A 23253-nucleotide genomic window follows, 5' to 3' on the forward strand; every position below is an offset into this window, starting at 1 on the left:
TTTGGCAACATTCTGGAACCTCTTTCCATCAAACCCAGGCAAAGTTTGGATACCGTATTCATCTGCAGGCTCTGTCAGATACAACGCCTCAGAACCCTTCTTCAGGAGTCGTTGAACAAAGGGAGAAGATTCAACCTCTGGACTGCTGTATCATTTATTTGTTCATTTATTTTTAAACTAGATATATGTTGCATTTTTACAGGGATATGCGAGGGTAAATGCACAGCCGGCAGGTGTTCAACTTATGCCCCTTTCTCTGAATCTCAGTTTTAGGAAGCTATTGTCAGGGCTCAGGGAAGGGGACAAGTTCACTTACCCATTTATGTGTCAGATTTATGAAAAGACCAGTTAAAAGCTACTCTTATTGGAGAACAAGTTTCTTCTTCTGACAACCTGGTTTGTGCCACTGAAAAGAAGGTTCCTCGGACACTTTCCCTACCACTTTTCCAAAATCACACAATCTTTACCGATATCGTACGTTCAGCAAAATGTCCATATAATTCCCTGTCATTACAGGATGACTGATTGTTTATAACACAACATTTTTGCACATATTTGTAAGTCAATTTATGGGATATGCAACATTGTCATTGAACATGTATCACTGTCCCAGAAGTGGACAGCTTTATGTCAAACTTAATATAGTTCAGCAGGCTGGTTTTTTTGACGTTTTTAAAAAAAAGGGGTGAAGCATATCATGTGCAAGTCAGGGGAAAAAAGTCAAAGCTTAAATAATAACTACAATTGAATTTGAAAAAAACCTATATCATTTAAAGTTATGAAACACAACTCCTAAAAGGTGCTATATTTCTTGTTTCGAAGCAAAATATGTAATATATCATTTACTGACTATAACGTTCCTATAATCAGAAAGCATTGCCTCAAAAACAATACTGGATCCTGCTGTGTACATTAACAAGACACAGATCTTGAGAAGAATACATGACTAAATAAAGACTGTTTACTCAGGGACTGCCTTAGCTACCTGCTATCCCCAGTCGCTCCACTTGAAACTTTGTGGCAGATGTTGCTGCGTTAACTTAGCTCTGAAGTAGCTCATCTTTCCCTAGCTCCCCTCACAATAGAGTCAAAATACATTAGATCTCTATTTGTGCCCGAGGCCAGTTCAGGAGCACAGCTGTGTCCTACCCTGCTGTACCTTTGGTGTTTAAGCGCCTCAGGCAGCAAATGTGAGACCAAAACTGTTCTGCCACTCTCAACTGCATTTGCTGACACTCCAGCAGTCTTGCTGCAGGCTGCTGAGGACCACTGCCTCCCGTCCTAACAGATGTCTGCAACAACCTGCTTACTTACACCTGTACTGGCACTTGTAACCTCACAGATCATTTGTTGAAAAATTCATGACTCACGGCCCTCTCCTAGGATTTACATCCAGAATCAAAGTCTCTGCATTCACTCCGTGTAAGCTCAAAGTGGTTCCACCATGCATTAGTTGCTGGCACTGAAAAGCTATTTTAGCTTTGATACATCATGCCTAAACTTCAATTACAAGATCAAGGCATTGAATCCTATAGTGAATAGTTCCTAAATGAGAAACACTGGCCCTCGGAGTCCTAAAAGAGCATTTTTGAAACCAGCTGCTTCAAGTGACAAGGACTTTTGTGTTTATTAGGAATCGGGTCACAACTCAAGCCAATGGTTTTCCTAGTGCTACTTTATTTCCCGTATAAAGACACCATTCCACCCAAAAATGTAAGTATTAGAATTTATGTTTCAAAATATATTCAATATATATTGTTAGAAACGAATAAATAGCAGGGTAGAACCTTGCAGTTTGTAAGCTGGGTTTACTTTTATGATCTTTCATCTGCGCAACTCATCAGGCAACTTAGAATTGTGAAGATCCAACTAGAATGATCACTCTCAACGTTTATCGTGATCTCAAGAGGTGCGAGCACACTGCTGCTATTTCTTTATTCGTTCATGGGATGTGAACGTCGCTAGCAAGGCCAGCATTTCTTACTCATCCCTAATTGCCCTCGAGAAGGTGGTGGTGAATTGCCTTCTTGAACCACTACAGTCCCTGTGGTGAAGGTACTCCCACAGTGCTGTTAAGAGAGGGAGTTCCAGGATTTTAACCCAGCGACGATGAAGGAATGGCGATATATTTCCAAGTTAGGATGGTGTGCAACTTGGAGGTGATAGTGTTCCCATGCGCCTGCTGCCCTTGCCCTTCTGGGTGGTAGAGGTCGCGGGTTTGGGAGGTGCTGATGAAGAAGCCTTGGCAAGTTGCTGCAGTGCATCTTGTAGATGGTACACATTGCAGCCACGGTGAGCCGGTGGTGGAGGGAGTGAATGTTTAAGGTAGTGGATGGGGTGCCAATCAAGTGGGCTGCTTTGTCCTGGATGATGTCGAGCTTCTTGAGTGTTGTTGGAGCTGCACTCATCCAGGCAAATGGAGAGTATTCCATCACACTCCTGACTTGTGTCTTGTAGATAGTGGAAAGGCTTTGGGGAGTCAGGAGGCGAGACACTCGCCGCAGAATATCCAGCCTCTGACCTGCTCTTGTAGCCACAGTATTTATGTGGCTGGACCAGTTAAGTTTTTGGTCAATGGTGACCCCCCAGGATGTTGATGGTGGGGAATTTGACGATGATAATGCTGTTGAATGTCAAGGGACAGTGGTTAGACACTCACTTGTAGGAGATAATCATTGCCTGGCATTTGTGTGGCATGAATGTTATTTGCCACTTATCAGCCCAAGCCTGAATGTCGTCCCGGTCTTGCTGCATGCGGGCATGGACTGCTTCATTATCAGGGAAGTTGCGAATGTAACTGAACACTGTGCAAACATCAGCGAACATCCCCACTTCTGACCTTATGATGGAGGGAAGGTCATTGATGAAGCAGCTGAAGATGGTTGGGCCTAGGACATTGACCTGAAGAACACCTGCAGTGATGTCCTGGGGTTGAGATGATTGGCCTCCAACAACCACACTATCTTCCTTTGTGCTGGGTATGACTCCAGCTAGTGGAACGTTTTCCCCTTGATTCCCATCAACTTCAATTGGATCATGTTTGGACCAAGGCTGTAATGAGGTCTGGAGCCAAGTGCTCCTGGCAGAACCCAAACTGAGCATTGGTGAGCAGGTTATTGGTGAGTAAGTGCCGCTTGATAGCACTGTCAATGACACTTTCCATCACTTTGCTGATGATTGAGAGTAGTCTGATGGGGCGGTATTTGCCCGGATTAGATTTATCCTGCTTTTTGTCGACAGGACATACCTGGACAGTTTTCCACATTGTTGGGTAGATGCCAGTGTTGTAGCTGTACTGGAACAGCTTGGCTAGAGGCGCGGCTAGTTCTGGAGCACAAGTCTTCAGCACGATAGCCAGGATGTTGTCGGGGCCCACAGCCTTTGCTGTACCCTGCGTGCTCAGCCGTTTCTTGATATCACATGAAGACTGGTTTCTGTGATGGTGGGGACCTTAGGAGGCTGAGATGGATCATTCACTCGGCACTTCTGGCTGAAGGTGGTTGCAAACGCTTCAGCCTTGTCTTTTGCAAACACATGCTGGGCTCCATCATTGAGGATGGGGATATTCATGGAACCTCCTCCTCCCATTAGTTGTTTAATTGTCCACCACTATTCATGACTGGATGTGACAGGACTGCAGAACTTTGATCTGATCCGTTGATTGTGGGATCGCTTTGCTGTCTATAGAATGCTGTTTCCGCTGTTCAGCATTTATGTAGTCCTCTGCACATGTACGCTGACGACACCCAGCTCTACCTCACTACCTCTTCTCTCGACCCCTCCACGGTGTCTAAATTGTCAGACTGCTTGTCCGACATACAGTTCTGGATGAGCAAAAATTTTCTCCAATTAAATATTGGGAAGACCGAAGCCATTGTTTCGGTCCACGCCACAAACTCCATTCCTTAGCTACTGAATCCATCCCTCTCCCTAACATCTGTCTGAGGCTGAACCACACTGTTCACAACCTTGGTGTCATATTTGACCCTGAAATGAGCTTCCGACCACATATTCGCAGCATAACAAAGACCACCTACTTCCACCTCCGTAACATCGCCCGTCTCTGCCCTTGCCTCAGCTCATCCGCTGCTGAAGCCCTCATCCATGCCTTTGTTACCTCTAGACTTGACTAGTAAAATACACTCCTGGCTGGCCTCCCCCATTTCACCCTACGTCAACTTCAGGTTATCCAAAACTCGGCTGCCCATGTCGTAACCCGCACCAAGACCCGTTCGCCCATCACCTCTGTGCTCGCTGACCTACATTGGCTCCTGGTTAAGCAGCGCCTCGATTTCAAAATTCTCATCCTTGTTTTCAAATCCCTCCATGGCCTCGCCCCTTCCTATCTCTGTAATCTCCTTCAGCCCCACAACCACCGCCCTCCTACCCCCAACCCAGAAATATCTGCGCTCCTTTAATTCTGCCCTCTTGAGCATCCCTGATTATAATCGCTCCACCATTGGTGACCGTGCCTTCTGTTGCCTAGGCCCCAAACTCTGGAATTCCCTCCCTAAATCTCTCCGCCTCTCTACCTCTCTTTTCTCCTTAAAACCTACCTCTTTGACCAAGCTTTTGGTCACCTGCCCTAATTTATCCTTATGTGGATCGGTGCCAAATTTGTTGTCTTAAAATACTTCTGTGCAGCAGCTTGGGACATGTTACTATGTTAAAGGCGAAAGGCGCTATATAAATACAAGTTGTTGTTGTTGTTTTGCAGCTTTCCCAGGTTGGTACCTCATTTTTTTCGGTATGCCTGGTGCTGTTCTCGGCATGCTCTTCTGCACTCCTCATTTAACTAGGATTGGTCCCCTGGCTTGATGGTAATAGTAGAGTGAAGGATATGCTGGGCCATAATTGTGGTGGAGTATAATTCTGCTGCTGCTCATGGATGCCCAGTTTTGAGCTGCTAGATCTGCTCTGTATCTATCCTGTTTAGCATGGTGGTGGGTGTCCTCAGTTTGAAGATGTGACTGTGTCTTCACAAGGACTGTGCAATGGTCACTGCTACCAATACTGTCATGGATAGATGCATCTGCAACAGCTAGATTGGTGAGGACGAGGTCGAGTAGATTTTCCCCTTATGTTGGTTCACTCACCACCTGCCGCAGGCCCAGTCTGGCAGCTATGTCCTTCAGAACTCGGTTGGTAGTGGTACTACCGAGACACTCTTGGTGATGGACATTGACGTCCCCCACCCATTCTATGCTTCTTCCAAGTGGTGTTCAACATGGAGGAGTACTGATTCATCTGAGTACTGAGGGCTAATCAGCAGGAGGGTTCTTTGCCCATGCTTGACCTGAAGTTATGAGACATGGGGTCCAGAGTCAATACTGAAGACTTGCTTGACTAGTCTCTGGGACAGCACTCCCAATTTTGGAACAAATCCCCAGACGTTAGTGAGGAGGACTTTGCAAGGTCGTGCCTATGTCGATGCCGGGTGGTCCATCCAGTTTTATTATTCTTATTAGCTTACTGAGTGGCTTACCAGGTCATTTCAGAGGGCAGTTAAGAGTCAACCACATTGCTGTGGGTCTGGAGTCACATACAGGCCAGACCAAGTAAAGACAGCAGATTTCCTTCCCTAAAGGACATTAGGGAACCAGATGGGTTTTTACAACAATCTGATAGTTTCACGGTCACCATTATTGATACAAGAAACTTTGTGTTATCCAGAGGCTAAATGTCCGGCAAGCTCGAGCCACCGGCAAAAATCAGGAGCCGTTTTGTTAGGTTTTTTTTCTTCTCGTGGCTTTTTTTTCCCCTTCTCGTGGCTTTTTTTTTTTCCAACAGTCAGGCTCTGCAAAGTCTCTCTGAAGCTGTTGCTAAGCTACAGAGACGCTTCCAAGGTACGGGCCAACTGTTTAGAAGCTGTTGCTAAGCAACAGTGTTTGTTGTCAGATACAGAGATGACAAGCTCCGTACGCTTCAACATTAACGCTGGTGTGTCCGGCGGTTTTGAGGGAACGGCAACAGCTCGGTCCCGTCGGTGCCGGATAGCACAAAGTTTCCTGTACTAGCTTTTTATTCCAGATTTGTTTAATTAACTGAATTTAAATTCCTCAGCTGCCGTGGTGGGATTTGAACTCACGTCTGGATCATTAATCCAGGCCTCTGGATTACTAGCCCAATAACATAACCACTAGGCTACCATACCCGTAAAATATCCTGTGCATTAGTTTTGAAAAGGCAACCCAGAATCACTTAGGAAATAGGAAAGTGCAATGGCCACCAGTCTTGGATTGATCAAGAAGCAGCTTTAATTGCCTATACTTTTCTTCTCTTGCGGTTTATCAGTTTAGACTATGTTATACGTAATCTAATTCCTATATTAAGATTTTTTTGATAAATTGTACTTATAATTTATTCCATCAAAGCAGGAAGGAACTTTTTGCCCTTTTTGTAGTACATCATTTTTAACATCCTCTTGCTTCTGCTAACATTGTGATATAAATGCACAAAAATTAAAGCACTCGACTGTACAATCATCTTTCTCAAAAAGTGAGAAACTATTCGTAAGGCAGACAGTTATCCCCTCTTCAGAGGGCTTGTTAATTCTTTGCTAGCTCCTTAAAAGCCTCCAGAATAAAAATGGTTAACCCTAGTAAATTATAATAATATTTACTACAAAATCTCAAATTACTGGAGGGATGAAGATATGTTAATAAGGAGATCTTTATTAATGGGAATGCTGCTCACACGATAATATATCCCTTCAGGTCCGATGTCACTATCATCTTTATTACCCTTTCTCCTATGTCATTTGGAATCAGCAACAGCACATCTAGAGAATTGAAATGCTTTACTTAACAAGCACAGCTTTTTGACAGGATTTTACTGTATCCAACCTATAGGTAACAGGCTGAAACTGCCCCCCCAACATGAACAAGCACGTCATGTTTTGTTACTTTTTAAAATTAAAATTACATATTTTTTCCATTAATATTGACCCACTCACCAGTCTTGTGATGCTTTATATTGTACTTGGAATGGTGTAGTGGCACAAGTTGTAACTGGGCTGCTCTTGTGCACATATTAGCAGTCACCTAGCATTAGTGTTATTAATGGAGCCAGTACAAGATATTTCCTTTTTATGACAAGGATTAAAGCCTATTTTGTACTAGTGCAGCAAAGAATTAGGCCACTAGACAGGTAGAACTGGATGGCCCAAGCAGATTAAGTTATTTAAAAAATAAAAAAAAACATAAGAATATGATTACCTTTGAAAGCACTAGGCTTTGCTGTGTGGCTCTAACTACAGACAGCAGCCACTCAATGTCACCATGGTGCCAACAAAACTTGCAGCATGAAACAGAAACAACAGCAAGCATGCCATAGAGCATTACACCGTCATTGTCATCACCAGAGCCTTTTATTTCAATATAGATGCCAAAACATACTGTCACAGGAAATGGTCCATTACATCAAAAAAAGTTACGGCAGCTTGAATGCTTAAATTAGAAAGTCTGTTGTTTCTCCAGAAATAATTTTGCCAGTTAATGTCTTCTATAGATAAAATTACCTTTTCTAATTTTTTTTTTTTTTTTTTTTTAATTATAAAAAGGGTGCCCCACACCCCACACTTTTTAAAAAAAATAGCAAAGGTACTTTTCCCATAGGAAGGTGTAAATTCCTAAGAAACACTGTATCTCTTGTGCTGGAGGTAAGCCTAGGTCCTCTTTGATCTTATTTTTATTGGCAATAATCTAAAACAAAAGAGTTTGGTGTGCCAGGTATTCTCCCTCCTGCTCTATTGCCAACCTTTTCCCTAAGCTTCAACAACTGCTCCCTACTACCAGTGCCCAAACAGGGAGCAATCAGAATCCTTTTGGTACTTATCACTACGGTCAGGTGGAAAACCAGCTTGCTGCCACCAGTAGTATCATTCTCTGTTACCTACCCGTCGCTGATAACAGGGCTGGTTGTAATGATTGGCATAATTTGAGAATCACACAAAGTCCAAGTGGCATGGAGCTTGGCAAATGCGGCCTATCTGAAGTTATGGCTTCCAGTATTAAATTAGCATAGATATAGGCCTATAATACCTCATGGAAATATACCTGTTGAAAGTGGATGCAAAAAATGCTCAACATTTCTACACAGCCACTTTGGGGGTAATAAAAATAATGAAAAGTTGTTTTAACATTTGCCAAAATCATTTGCAAACAATGCTCAACAATCATGGAAACATTGACCGTGTTTTAGCCACTGTACATCAGATTTGTGAGTCTGTCTAAATTCACACTGCCTGCCAGAATGTCTCAGTTGGTAGCACACATCCATCTGGGTCAGAAGGATTATGATTTTGAGCCTCACACTGGCAGAGGGGTGGGGGGTCACTTTTAACTTAAGGGTGGCCAACCGGTGGCAGAGAAGAGGCCAGAGCCATTTAGTGTCCTGGGCCACATTTAAATAGAACCGTCAAGTCACCCACCCCAAATGGGCATTCTGATGCAGCTCACCAGATTCAGGCTGGCACAAAATCAAGCAGCCCAGATGCCGGGCGGCTAGCAGCAAGGTAAGTCAGTGATGGGGGGCGGTTGTGAACATTGGGGTGGGGGAGCCTGGGGTGGCAGCAGTCCAGATTATTTTTGTGGGACCCCAGAGAAGCACTCCCGATACCACAAAAAATAATAGCTTTTTGGGGCCTCTTTGGCTCTATCGCCAATGAAACAGGTTTGAGAGTGCATAGCGCACACCTCATTTAGAGCAATCAGGGTCCTATGTATGTCACAGGACCCTGATTTGCATATTAAAGGGGCATGTCGACTGAAACTGGCAGGTGTTTTGGCCATCCAGCAGTAAGCCCCTGTAAAGGGCAGAGCTTCACCATTAACAGTTTGTCTACTGACCCCATTATAAGGCCGTTACCACCCTGTTAATGGTGATGCAGTAAGGATTTTGGCAATAATCTGGCCTGATAATCTAAAGAAGTACTGAGGGAGTGCTGCATTGTTGGAGGTGCCATCCTTTGGATGAGATGTTAAACTGAGATCCTGTCTGCCTATTAAGATGGATATTAAAGATTCCATGGAAGTATTAGAAGAGGAGCAAGGAATTCTCTGAATATTCTGACCAGTATATTCCTCAACTAATACTACCAAAAAAGAGAGAGCTCATTGCAGTATTGTGTTCAGTTCTGGGCACCACACCCCAGGAAGGATGTATCAGCCTTGGAGGGGGTACAGCGCAGATTGACTAGAATGAAACCAGGGCTCAAAGGGTTAAATATGAGGACAGGTTGCATAGACCAGGCTTGTATTCCCTTGAGTATAGAAAATTAAGGGGTTATCTAATTGGGGTGTTTAAGATGATTAAAGCAGTTGATAGGAAATAGTTTCTCTCTGTCTAGCCTATGGTGTGGGGGGGGGGGGGGGGGGGGGAGTCCAGAACAAGGGGGCTTAACCTTAAAATTAATGCTAGGCTGTTCAGGGGTGATGTCAGGAAGCACTTCTTCACACAAAGGGTAGCAGAAATCTGAAACTCTCTCCCCCCAAAAAGCTGTTGCGGCTACGTCAATTGAAAAGTTTAAAATTGAGATGGATAGATTTTGTTAGGCGTGGGTATTAATGGTTATGGAATCAAGGCGGTAAATGGAGTTAAGATACAGATCAGCCATGATCTAACTGAATGATGGAACAGGCTCGAGGAGCTGAATGGCCTACTCCTGTTCCTATATTTGTGGGATGCTGATTGTGCAGAATGGTTGCTGCATTTACCTACATAATAGGTCACCGCAACTCTAAAGCAATTCATTGAGTGAAGCGCTTTGAAATATGGTAATGTGACGAGGTGCTACATAAATGCAAGCTTTATTTATGATAACATCCATCAAACTGACAGAAAACCGAACGGGTAATGCAAACACATAATTCTGGTGACAAACTGTAACCACGTGCCAAAATGACAGTAATCATGAGCGAGTGGCTGATAATTTTAATGCAAAATCTGATTATCCAATATGAATAGAAAATATATGATAACCAGCTCCATAACTTTTGTACTCCCACCAAATGGATTGTTTTGCCATTTCCTATTTTTTTTTGTATAAACATGTGAAAAACACCATTTAATTCCTGCAATTACTATAAAGAGATGCAGTCACAGCCAGCCTCGAGTTTATTGGCTTCATACACGTAAACAGATTTCCTGTAAAACAGCAGACCAATTTTGTAGCTTTGATGTTATTTAAGTAATATGGAAAAGTCGACCACTGATGTACTTCAAACACAACAAAGCAGAATATATGTCAGCCTGATAATATGGGATCAACCTTTAAAGAATATAACATCCCTTTTCCATTTGACTATATAAAAAAAACTTTCCACTGGGCCAAGAGCTGATCTGAAACTAGCTGACCCGAAACTAGCTGACCCTGCAAAGAGTCACCACTGGCTGGCTACTCCTGCATTACTTTCAGGGTCAACACTCTCATCTGACAGACATCACAATTTGTTTCTTTCCTAATGTTAAGCTATTTAAGGCTTCATTCTAATTTGTGAGACACAAAATACTATCATCATAGAATTACTCTCAATCACAGTGGTAGTGAGAAAGCAGACTCTGACTGGCTGGACTAATAACGTGTTCTTTGTGACTTTATATTTTAATGCTAACTCTCGTAACTCAAAAATAACATTTTAACTTTAAATGACTTGAAACTGGAAAAAGAAGCATTTTTGTTTTGCAAATACAGCATAATCCCAAATTAAATTTAAGGGGCATGATTGTATTTACTTTAATCCATTTCAGTCATTTTACTCATTTAAAGATAAATAAGTTAACCTCTTTTTACATAACTGGAAAGTTTGGATTAATTCCAAACTACAGATGTTTTGAAGCAAAATATGCTTGGTGAGACACAGTGATGTTAAATCAAAATACAGACTCCCAGCTGCTAATGCCAGTTTAAATCCAGCTCAATAGTAAATGGATTCAAATCAGCTTGGTATAAACAGTCTCAGATTGATATCAATGATGGGCTACAGTTCTACATAATAGCACTCCATTCACTTGATAAGTAACTGTTTTTTGAGTGTTCAGCATGTGTACTGGTTCAATGCATATGTGACAGTAAACATTAGCAATTATCCATTGTAAGTAAGGTATCAGGTGAGGCATCTGAACCAATGCTATTTCTAGTGAATATATTCTGCTACTCTTTGCACCATGGAATATCCTGAAGCACGTACAATTGACTACAAAAGTGAGGTGACATTTTACGGGTCCCCTCTGCTAGCCCACAATTTTGCTACTAGTAAAATGATTTATAAAGGCATAAACTTAAGGTCATCAAAAAAAGAATGAAGGGAGGGGTAAGAATAATTTATGGTTAAGCAGAGAATTGTTAGGACATGGAATGCCCTACCAGAAACAATGGTGGAAGCAGAATCCATAACAGCTTTTAGAAAGGGGTTTGGGAAAGGAGCAAATGAATGGGAATAGATGGCTACCTCTTTCAGAGAGCTGGCATAGGCGGAATGGGATAAATGGCCTCCGTCTGTGCTGTAAAATTCTATCACATAGGATGTTGTGGGGTACTTTGATCAAGATGGCTTCAGTGTTGTGGAAGCGACAAAGATCAGACTGAATGGATTTGCAGATATTTGGGCGGCAATGACATGATCCAGAACCTTAGTGACGAAGGGAAGGTTGGAGGTGCTGTGGTAGTTGGAAAGGATGGAGGGATTATTGGGAGTGCTATCCTTTGGATGAGATGCTAAACCAATATTTTTTAAGCAGCTGGATAATTACGCCCCGTCACCATAGCCGGCAATCAGTGGAATCAGTGGAATTGGTGAAAACTTTGGCTTTTCTGCTGTAATATTGCAGTTAAATACCCCATTAAAAGTTAAGAAAGTAAAAAAAAAAAATACTTTTTAAGAGTTTGTTCATATTTATTTCAGGTTTACCTTTTCCCCCATGTGAGAGCCCAATCTTTGTTTTGCTCTAACATTTTTAAAAAGTCAGAATAAAAGAAGCTTCTTCACTTCCTGGTTCCCTGTCTGTGAGAATTCTGCATTGTGATTGGCTGCTTAGACAGCTTGCTGACATCACAGCAACTATGGGATTCCCACTAAACTACCCCGATCTCAATTGAACTTCGCAAAAGCCAAACTTCTCGCCACAGCTTTCTCTGGGACCAGCGACAAACGCCTTTACTTCGCCGCTGACTGCAAATTACGGGCCAATGTGTACCATGATGCTTCATAATGGCTTTGATGTATTGGATACAATAGCCAATCCTATGCTCCTAGTGGGGAATGGCACGCAAAAGGAGGGAAGCTCAGAGAATTGCTGCAATAGTGTTACTGCTCTACCTCCAACCTGCGCTCCCACTGAGGGCAAATCCACGCTGTGAGCGTGGAAATCGTTGAATTTACCCTTACATTGCAAATGCTAGCAAAAAGAACCAAAATTCTCCAACACTTAGCATTTATTTTATTCTAGTCATTGGGAAGACATGAGCCTTGAGACGGCTTTAATTTTTAAAACCACATTTTTACTCGCAATGAATCATATGGTTGACCAATGCTTCCCAACCCGCCCAACACTATGACAAAGGGCAGTGCCTGAAGTGCTACTAGACAATGACTGCAACATTGTCCTGCCTTCACACTGCACGCAGCATGATTCAGATTGATTTCCATTCATTTTAACTGGAGTTCCATGGACTGCAATAAATTCAGTTGGCCATTTTTGAGAGTCCTGAATAGTTTGGAATTGCTTCATGTAATATAATTTTCAGAGAATCACCACAAAAGTTGGTTATTTGACTTATTTATATCTTGTGTTCATGCAGTTCAAAGATAAGCGCTAATAAAAATGTATATATTTAAAATGTGATTTCAGAAGAACTGCTTATCACAGAAACCACAAGAAACTATAAATACATCACCACTCTGCAGTTAACATATAATTAGAAATAAAGTACATCTTGTCCCCTTCTCTCCCACACACAACTGCACAGATATTTCCAAGCGCATCTTTCAACACAGTAGATCTATTCTATCTTCAATAAAACTTGTACATTCTTTAAAAATGAAACCCCCTTCCCCTCCCCCCACACCAAAAAAGTATCTGATCAATACCTCATCACCAGTCTGTGGTCGCATCAAAGAAACTCGATCATACTGCTGCCGCAATAGTGCCCACAACGCGTCAAGTCTGCCCTATAATTTAAAAAATATGCCATATGAGATAACACAGAAAAAGAAATAAGGCTCAGTTGATTTTTTTCTAATACAAAAAGCGCTGGGCACCAGTGTTTTTTTAAACCCCCCTGCAAACCCACACTAGAACATTGCATACATACAATTTATTTCCTTTTCTTTTTTACCAATGCTGTCTATCAATTTTGTCAATTAAAAACTAGTTCCCAGTTTTTTTTGTCATTCTTACTCGTCATCTTGTCTTGTTTTTAAAATTATTCTTTCTCTGGACAATGCAACAGTAAAGAAGGTCATTGACTTTTCTTAATTTATAATCAGAATTTGTGTCATTAGGCCTCATGCGTTTGACTTTTGCATCTTTATTAAATCGTTTCCTAACCAGCATTATGGCCCTACTAAATACAATGGCCTAGAAATTCGGTGGAGCCCCAAACGGGGCGCCAAGCTCGCCTGGGCGCCGGAATTACCGCTGCGAACGGAGCCGTTGCGCCTGCTGGAAATTCAGTTTGAGCGCCCCAAGAGGGACGCAGGGCGCTGCTCGAGGTGCCCTGCGTCCCTCTTGGGGCGCTGAAACTGAATATCGCAGCGCAACGTGCCGCAGCGCCACATGCTGCGGCACGGTGCGCTGCGGTACTGCAGGCCTTCCTCCCCTTCTTAAGGGGGAGGGGCCTGCACCAGCGCGATGACTGATCGCGAGTGCCGGCAAAAGAGCCCGGCACCGAGGAGAAGTGCCGGGCTCTCGGGACACAGCCGGCACTGCCCGGGGGGGGGGGGGGGGGGGGGAGAAATCAGGAGGCCGGGGATGGAGGTGCTGGCAGGCGGCCACTGAGAAAAATGGCTGCCCTGCACCTCCACCTTAACTTGCGCCACTACCGTCACAGGTAGGCCCCGTGAACCGGGCGCGATTTGCGATCGGCGTTAGAGGCGGGCGCGACCAAATATCGCGATGGGGCGGTAGCGGGGCGCACACCGATGACGTTATCGGTGGCGGCGCAGCGCTACAGGCTAACGCCGCCATTAGCGCCCCGCTAAATATCACGGGAGGCGTGGCCAGTGGCGCTAAAGCCACTGAGTGCCCTCTTTAGGCGCTAACTGGTGGCACAGCCCACCGAATTTCTAGGCCATTATAATATATTTTCTTCTGGAGTGGAATATATGTCAGTAGATAGTGAGAAATTACCTTAATTGGATCATACCACATTGGTGGAGCAGGCTGATTAGAAGGGGCAGATTTGGCCTGCCTTGGAGCAAGAGGTTCCTCTTCAAAATCTGGGACTGTTACAACAGCATTTTTGGCCATTTCTAGCCTAGCCCCTTCATCGGTGGATCCCTTATCTCCCCACCGGACCTTGCAGGGAAAAAAAACAGTAATAAGCAAACAGCGACATTAATTTCATCAGAGGAAAATAAAACACAGGCGTGGTAACCTGCAGTTGACAGTTACCATTCAAACGTAAATGCAACAAATCCACATTATACAAAATTACTGCCGCACTGAGGTCATTACACATTACAGTTTATGCTAACAAATGCAAATGAATGTTACATCATATGCTGATGTTAAGCAGGAGTTGAGAAATACAGATAACAGTGGGCACATTTACCCCAGCCCAAGATTTTAATTTTTATCAAACCTTTAGCCAAACAATAAGATACATTCCTAGGAATGTATCTAGGAACAGATCTGTACTAATACATAAAAGAAAGGCACATACATGGACAAGGAAAGCAAAACAAAATGTTTACAACACCAATATTACTCTCCTATGCCCCTGGGGATCACTCAGTTCCCAGTCATAAGGGAGACAAAAATGTGACAAAGACCAGTGATGTCAGGTGTCTGACTCCTATACGCTGCCCACACGTTCCTGGGCACCCACTACTGCGGGCGAGGTGCTTGCACTTGGAGTTGACCTCTGAACATAAAATGGTAATTTTCCAAGTTTGTTCTCTGACACAGAGCCTTGCCTACCATGAATGGACACTGGATATTGTAAAATCAAATCTTACTCGTTAAATCTTCTCCCCCTTGAAAAGTATCAACTTAGGAGAAGTTTATAAAAACTTAATATTATTACATTCTACTAGCAGTTCATGAAACCTTGCTGAAATTAGGGAGAATACCCCTTGGTCCCGAATTTAACTTCATACAGATGCGTGGCGGGGTGAGGTAGAAACTCAACCACTGGAGCAGGAAACAGGCTCGGGGAATTTTAACTTCTAGGCTTCATTAACATACCGCTGGTCCACTTTCTGTCTGGAATGGGCAGGAAGAGGACAGGAAGTTCCAGAAAATCATGCAGCCAATGGTTGTCCATCAGCATGAAGGTAGGTGCGGGGAAGGGGATTCTCGGAATGTCTTGCGGGAGGGAAGGGGAGCAAAGTCTGGGGCAAGGAAGGCCGCCACTTTTCTTGCTGCTGCTCCTCCAGGCCACACAAAGGAAAGGCCTATGTCCGAGTAAACTCTCATATTGGTGTAGGTAGCTAAAATAATTAATGGAAACATTTTTCTGTTTGTTATCCGAGGCACATTATTCATAGTTTACCTAGTTATCAAGGCTAGTGAAGATGCTCTCAAAAACTTAGGGAGTTGGCAATTTAAAATATGGGACACAAAAATCTAGAGCAAGATTAAAAAAGACCAAAATACATAAATGCGAATTACAAACAATTAAAGAATCATCTTCGTTACAGCTGAACAATGTCTTTTATTTGAACAAGTTTCTGATGACACTGACAGTCAGTTTTCATTACTTTTTCATGACTGTTATAATACTTCACAATTGTCACTATTGCCACCTCTACAATAGCGATTTTGTACCTGGTTTGTGTTCAGAGAACATTTTTTATTTCCTGTTTTGTGACAATTTCACTACAGATTTGTAACTAATAAAAGCACAGAGTTTATAAAAATGGGACAAGTGTCATATTAAACGTAGCAAGATAGGAATTGCTAAACAAAGAGAGACCATTGTCCATCTAGTTTGCCTTCTACCATCTTGGTACAGATGATACAACGATAATAGAGTTGTTCACTAATCATAGCAATCAATCGCTATCAATTAGTCTACGGCAGTCCCAAAAATAACACGAGAAGAACCCCAGTGCTGGAGAGCTTTGTTAACCATAGGTCCAAATTCATAATTTTCCTCCCAAGCATGCTACACTTACCACATATGTCTCAAATTACTCATATACTGTGTCCCAAAATGCTATTTTCTGAAGGAAATCCATTAGGATATGTTGACCTAGGTTTTCCGATCATAACACCCACCGTAACCTACTTATTTTAAATGAGTTATAATCAGAAACTGTCGGTCCATATCTACATTTAGCACACATTATTAGATATACTTTTGCATTTTTCCATATTTGTTCAATTTTCACAAATTCATCACCTGAATGCAGAAAAAAGGTACTTGTACATCTTATCCGGAGATGCAGTGGAAAACATATTTAAAAACTTGATCCCAAAACACGCTGTAGACTTAAAGAATCCCACGAGTTCTTCACATACACATCAACATATATACAGTGTTAAATCATTCCATGCTTCCAGTTTTGTTTTATTTACTACGTATTTGACCACTATCCTCATCCCTCTTAAACATAGAAATATAGAAGATAAGAGTAGGCCATTCGGCCCCTCGAGCCTGCTCCGCCATTCAATGAGATCATGGCTGATCATCTAAATTCAGTACCCTGTCCCTGCTTTCTCCCCATATCCCTTGGTCCCTTTAGCATTAAGAAATATATCCAACTCCTTCTTGAATATATTTAATGAATTGGCCTCTACTGCCTTCTGTGGTAGAGAATTCCACAGGTTCACCACTCTCTGGGTGAAGAAATTCCTCCTCATTTCTGTCCTAAATGGCTTACCCCTTATCCTTAGACTGTGACCCCTGGTTCTGGACTTCCCGACCATCGGGAACATCCTTCCTGCATCTACTCTGTCTAGTCCTGTTAGAATTTTATAAGTTTCAATGAGATCCCCTCATTCTTCTAAACTACAGCGAGTACAAGCCCAATCGACACAATCTCTCCTCATACATCATTCCTGCCATCCCAGGTATCAGTCTGGTGAATCTTCGCTGAACTCCCTCCATGGCAAGAACATCCTTCCTCAGATAAGGTGACCAAAACTGCACACAATACTCAAGGTGTGGTCTCACCAAAGCCCTGTACAACTGCAGCAAGATATCCTTGTTCCTGTACTCAAACCCTCTTGCTACGAAGGCCAACATACCATTTGCCTTCTTAACCGCCTACTGCACCTGCATGCTTACCTTCAGCGACTGGTGCACAAGGACACCCAGGTCTCGTTGCACTTCCCCTTCTCCCAATCTATTGCCATTCAAATAATAATCTGCCTTCCTGTTTTTGACACCAAAGTGGATAACCTCGCATTTATCCACGTTATATTGCATCTGCCATGCTTCTGCCCAATCACCCAACCTGTCCAAATCATCCTGGAGTTTCTTGGCATCCTCCACACAGCACACATGCCCACCCAGCTTTGTGTCGTCTGCAAACTTGGAGATATTACATCTAGTCCCCTCGTCTAGATCATTAATATATCTTGTGAATAGCTGGGGTCCAAGGACCGATCCCTGCGGTACCCCACTAGTCACTGCCTGCCACTCGGAAAAAGACCAGTTTATTCCAACTCTTTGCTTTCTGTCTGCCAACCAGTTCCCTATCCAAGTCAATACCTTGCCCCCAATCCCATGTGCCTTAACTTTACACACTAATCTCTTATGCGGGACCTAATCGAAAGCCTTTTGAAAGACCAAATACACCATATCCACTGGTTCTCCCTTATCTATTTTACCAGTTACATCCTCAAAAAATTCCAGTAGATTAGTCAAGCACGATTTACCTTTCGTAAATCCATGTTGGCTTTGTCCGATCCTGTCACTGTTTTCCAAGTGCTCTGTAATTACATCTTTTATAATGGACTCTAGCATTTTCCCCATGACCGATGTCAGGCTTACCGGTCTGTAATTCCCTGTTTTCCCTCTACCACCTTTTTTGAATAGTGGGGTAACATTAGCTACCCTCCAATCCATGGGTACTGTTCCAGATTCCATCGAATATTGGAAGATGATCAGCAATGCATCTACTATTTCTAGGGCCACTTCTTAAGTACCCTAGGATGTAGATTATCAGGCCCTGGGGATTTATCGGCCTTCAATCCCATCAATTTCTCTAACACCATTTCCCTACAAATACTGATTTCTTTCAGTTCCTCCCTTTCATCAGACCATATGTTCCCCGACATCCCTGGGAGGTTATTTGTGTACTCCTTTGTGAAGACAGAACCAAAATATTTATTTAATTGGTCTGCCATTTCTTTGTTCCCCATTATAAATTCCCCTGATTCTGACTGCAAGGGACCTATGCTTGACTTCACCAATCGTTTTCTCTTCACATATCTATAAAAGCTTTTACAGTCAGTTTTTATGTTCCCTGAAAGCTTACTCTCATACTCTATTTGCCCCTTCTTAATTAATCCCTTTGTCCTCCTTTGTTGAATCCTAAACTGCTCCCAATCCTCAGGTTTACTGCTTTTTCTGGCCAATTTATATGTCCTCTCCTTGGATCTTATGCTATCCCTAATTTCCCTTGTTAGCCACAGTTGAGTCACCTTTTTTGTTTTATTTTTATGCCAAACTGGGATGAACAAATTCTGTAGTTCATACATGCGGTCTTTGAATGTTTGCCATTGCCTATCCAACATCAACCCTTTGAGTGACATTCCCCAATCAATCCTACCCAACTCGTGCCTCATACCATCGTAGTTTCCTTTATTTAAATTCAGGACCCTAGTCTCTGAGTCAACTACTTCACTCTCCATCTTAATGAAGAATTCTATCATATTATGATCGCTCCACCCCAAGGGGCCTCGCACAACAAGATTGCTAATTAATCCTAATACCCAGTCTAAGATGGCCTGATCTCTAGTTGGTTCCTCGACATATTGGTCCAGGAAACCATCCCGTAAACACTCCAGGAATTTCTCCTGCACTGTATTGTTACTAATTTGGTTAGCCCAATCTATATGTAGATTAAAGTCACCCATGATAACTGCAGTGCCCTTATTGCACATTTCTCTAATTTCCAGTTAATTAACAAGTTGTAAAATATTGTGGTTTGCCATTATTTGGGAAAGCATAGTAATTTTATTAGTCATATTGTCGCAGTTTGCATCAAAGCTGGTTTTCTAACAAACATTTCTTTCATTTTTTTCTGAATAATTTTCAATGAATTCTCCTTCCTCTGGAATGTCTGTTTCCTCTTCAAAATAGAGCAGCCGATTTTATGTTAATTCAGTGCTATTAACAGCAATGGAATTAGGATATCATAATAACCTAGTTGCAGAAACCAAAATACTTTTCAAAGTTCAGACTGCAGGGTTTATCATGTTATTGTTTACGAATATATAAAGATAAAATCACTCCCAATCCCTAGTTTTCACTCTCTTTCTGCATCTTAAAAATTTTTAGACCAGTGACCCCATTCCTATGAACAAATAAGTACGCAGTTAACTTTCAGTGTTACTCTGCTGGAAGAGCTAACAGTACATAATACCAGTTCAGTCAGAATTGTTTGCATTTCTAACTGTTTGAATGAGTGAAACCACAATCGCAACTACTAGCCAGTTCTGTTCATTTCCAATACTGGTTTAGAAACTACGGCTGCAATTTCACCTACCGAGGCGGGTTCAGGTTGGCCGGGTTCGGTGGCGGGTCCGAACCCCGCTGCTGGTTCCAGCCCGCTCTGTTGAAGTAACTTTATGATCACTGGCCTTGTTAAGCCCGCCCTGCGAGTTTCCTGGCCAATTAAAAGGAAGCATGTCTGATGACATCATTTGATGATGTGTCATCAGCTGGTTTCCTTAACGGGGCCATGTCCAAATTGTCTTTGACAGTTGAGCTGTCAGCGTTCGACAGCACTGAGGTGCTGCAAACACTGACAAGCACTGCAGAGAGGTGCATGGCTGCACCCAGGCTCTCCCATGACTCCCTCCATATGCTGAGGGAGGGAGTCACAGCATGCAAGGAGGTTCTTTTCTCTTTCAATGGGCAGAAGAGACCTGCACAGCCTGGTTGCACATTGCACAGGAGGGCACAAGCAGGGATGTCATCAGGAGGACCAGGCTGCAGTGGTGCGAACCTTTCAATGATCTCAGTAGATCACAGAATGCTACTGTAAAGCCACACTCAACCTCATCCTGCTGTGCCACTCATCACATCCCCATCACTCTGCCTTCCCTACCCTACTCCTGCACAGCCTTACTCACACCAACTTACTTTACACCTCCACCCATCCCTCTCTATCTATATCATCACTTCCCCATCTCACTAGCCACCCCTCACACTCATTCTAATCCAATCATACCAACTAACAACACAAGGGTAGGCACATAGGTGTTGAGGCCAATGTTAATGTAAAGTTTCTGTTAATGTGTTGTCAAACATTGAAATCTTTATTTTCAACACTTTGCGTTCTTGGACAGATTTGTGTGCACCTTTGGAAGTGGCTCAGTGAGTTGCAGTGAATGGTGAGACATATGGGTACCCCTCCTGCAATGGTGATGAGTGTGAAAGGAATGACTTGGGCATTGTAGGGATGCTTTATGGTGTTAGTGTGGGGTGGTGCCAACCTGGCGCATCATGTGGCAGCCAGGGTGTGCAGTGCCAAGCGAAGTAAATCTAGCCATGGTAAGGCCATCCCTGGCAGCAATGTGGTCGGGTGTTGATACCCTGTGTTCTGTGCAGCATCAGTTGATTGTGGAGAAGGTTGGTGTTGATGTTGGTGCTGTTGTTGGGATTCTGAGGACCAAGGTGAGATATTTTTAAGGGCACTGATGCTGATGGAATAGATGGCAGGTGAGGTCGAGATGACAGAAGCAATCTGTCAATGGTGAGAGAGGTTGTTCCAATGAGGTGACACTGGATAGAGAGTTGGCTCCAAACACTTGCAAGCTGCAGAAAGCTCAATATGTCTTCCAAATGCAGTAACCAACAGTTTCTGAACTTTGAAAGTGAACAGCTGTAACATGGGATCTTTTATACAGCTTTGGCAGCTGTCAGGTCATGAGATAATTCAATGCTGAATCCACTCACGACATGCTGAGCTGACGTATTCCCCAAGCAGCGAGTAACCTGTGGGGGAACACGTCAAACTGAAAGGTAGGCAGAAAATAATACTTAATTGGCTGTTAACAATGCATTTAATGTCAATTGCCTCCCCTGCTGCTTGGTGTCAGGTCTGCTCAGCGCTGACAGACCCGACACCTGGAAGACTCGCGTGGAGGCGGGTTGACAGCAGGGTCCCGACCCGCTGTCAATCATTTTATTTTCACAGCTAACCCGCCTCCGATCCCGTCCTCTCAGCGCAGGTAAAATTCCGGCCTGCATCACTAGTGATCTAGGGAGATAATTGCACAGTGGTGGTTGAAATTTGCATGAAGGTAGGCCCATGAGTGTCTTCGAAGTCTGGAACAATCACTAGAAGCTGTCCAAGAACTAACAACCAGTTACTACATGTACAGCAAAGAACCCTGAAATTCCTGGGGCCAAGGAGAGCGGTTATATGGTGGACTGCCAGCGATGGGCAGAATTTGATCCACCAGAGTTCCATGCCAGTTTGGCCGTATCAGAAACATTGACAGTTTTAGGAGGTGGGCCCAAAAAACACCTGCTCACAAACGGGCAAGTGCAACACAATGGCACATATTTTTCTCCTTTACTCCCTTAGCAATACTAGGCAACACAGATGCCCGAGAGCTCCTGGCATCCAGTGTTGCAAGACCCTGGTGAGGGGAGGGGGAAACTTTAAATGCTCAGTCTTGCAATACAAAGTAATCAATTGGATTGCATAAACAGGTAGAGGAGGAGAGCCACAGTGCCAACTCAAAATTGCTCCCCGCCCACAGGCGCATCAGAAACAGTGCCGGTGCCCATTCAAAATATTCAAAGGAGCCTGATCCCAGGATTTCTGATGGGAACAGGGATACTGCCAGTGGACTGGTGGAAGGTCCGCTCCACCCCATCTCCATATACCCCAAGGCCTCGTCAGGAATTTCATACCACTACCCATGATAGCAATTTAACCTTATGACCCCATTCTGTGAGTTGAAGTCCAATTTCTTCAACTCAAACAGTAATAAGAAATAAATGTAATAATATACCTCCATTCTTTTTATGCCGCCAACACCTCTACCACCATAGTATGAGGCATCAACAGTTGGCCACTTCGTTTTTATTTCTGGGTCTGGTACAGTTTCCTATGTAGTAAGTAGAGTAGTACGACAAATTATTACTTATCTTGCAACAAATAACTGTATACATAAATATATACACAAATTTTCCTTCGGCTTTGTACTAAACTTGTAATTAAGCATTAAACAATTATTCTGAAAGGATAATAGGGTTCATTTTCACTTTGGGCATAGGCAAAAAACGGGCAGTTACAGATTGGCTGTCAGTTATGCATCCCACCCTATTTTTCTTTCCAATGAAGTTAATGGAAAGTAAAACCCGAGCAGGGTATAGAATGGGCGGTCAATCTGAAAATTTTCACCCATGCCCAAGGTGAAAATTATTCCCAATAAATCTGAATTGGCTAATTAAATCTTTTCGTCTATGTCAAAAAGACAACTTCGTAATTTTATTTTTAACCTTTTTAGTTTTAGTAAAAACAAAGTTTCGAAGAACATATTTATACATGAATCAAAAGAAGTTTGATCCTCTTAACACTTGGACACCTAACTGCTCTGGTCATACTTTTGTACACAGGTTAACAAAAGACATAAAAGAAATATTTCAGACCAGAAAACAATGCTGCTCTTTCAGTATTCTTCATTAACAACATTTTCACACAGCAGAACATTCACATACCTCTTTTGGAGGGGGTGGAGGAGGGGGAGGATCTTTTATGACCTGGAAGCAAATCATAAACAAGAATAAATTATTTGTGTAACAACGATGATATAACTGATCTCTCTGAAATATTCCACTTCTAATATTTATTAATGTTTGATCATAGGTTGCCAACTGGCGTATCTTCTCCCGTGACT

General features: G+C 42.9%; 1 protein-coding gene across 3 annotated transcripts in view; it reads right to left on the bottom strand.

The window, feature by feature from the left end:
- Positions 1-23253, bottom strand: part of antxr2a (ANTXR cell adhesion molecule 2a) — a 345806-nt gene that overhangs the window by 128607 nt on the left and 193946 nt on the right. For 2 of the 3 annotated variants that reach the window (XM_085963379.1, XM_085963363.1), the window contains 4 exons: positions 23075-23116; positions 22366-22461; positions 14350-14517; positions 13089-13169 (listed from right to left, as the gene is read on the bottom strand). In XM_085963379.1, the coding sequence (XP_085819505.1) occupies positions 13089-13169; positions 14350-14517; positions 22366-22461; positions 23075-23116 (387 nt within the window). Of the gene's footprint in view, positions 1-9849; positions 10147-13088; positions 13170-14349; positions 14518-22365; positions 22462-23074; positions 23117-23253 lie in introns of those variants that run through there. The other variant, XM_085963372.1, reaches the window with a different exon arrangement.

This window comes from Somniosus microcephalus, chromosome 2 (assembly GCF_052327205.1).
Source record: "Somniosus microcephalus isolate GS21.2 chromosome 2, FLI_Smic_1.0, whole genome shotgun sequence".
Lineage (NCBI taxonomy): Eukaryota > Metazoa > Chordata > Chondrichthyes > Squaliformes > Somniosidae > Somniosus > Somniosus microcephalus.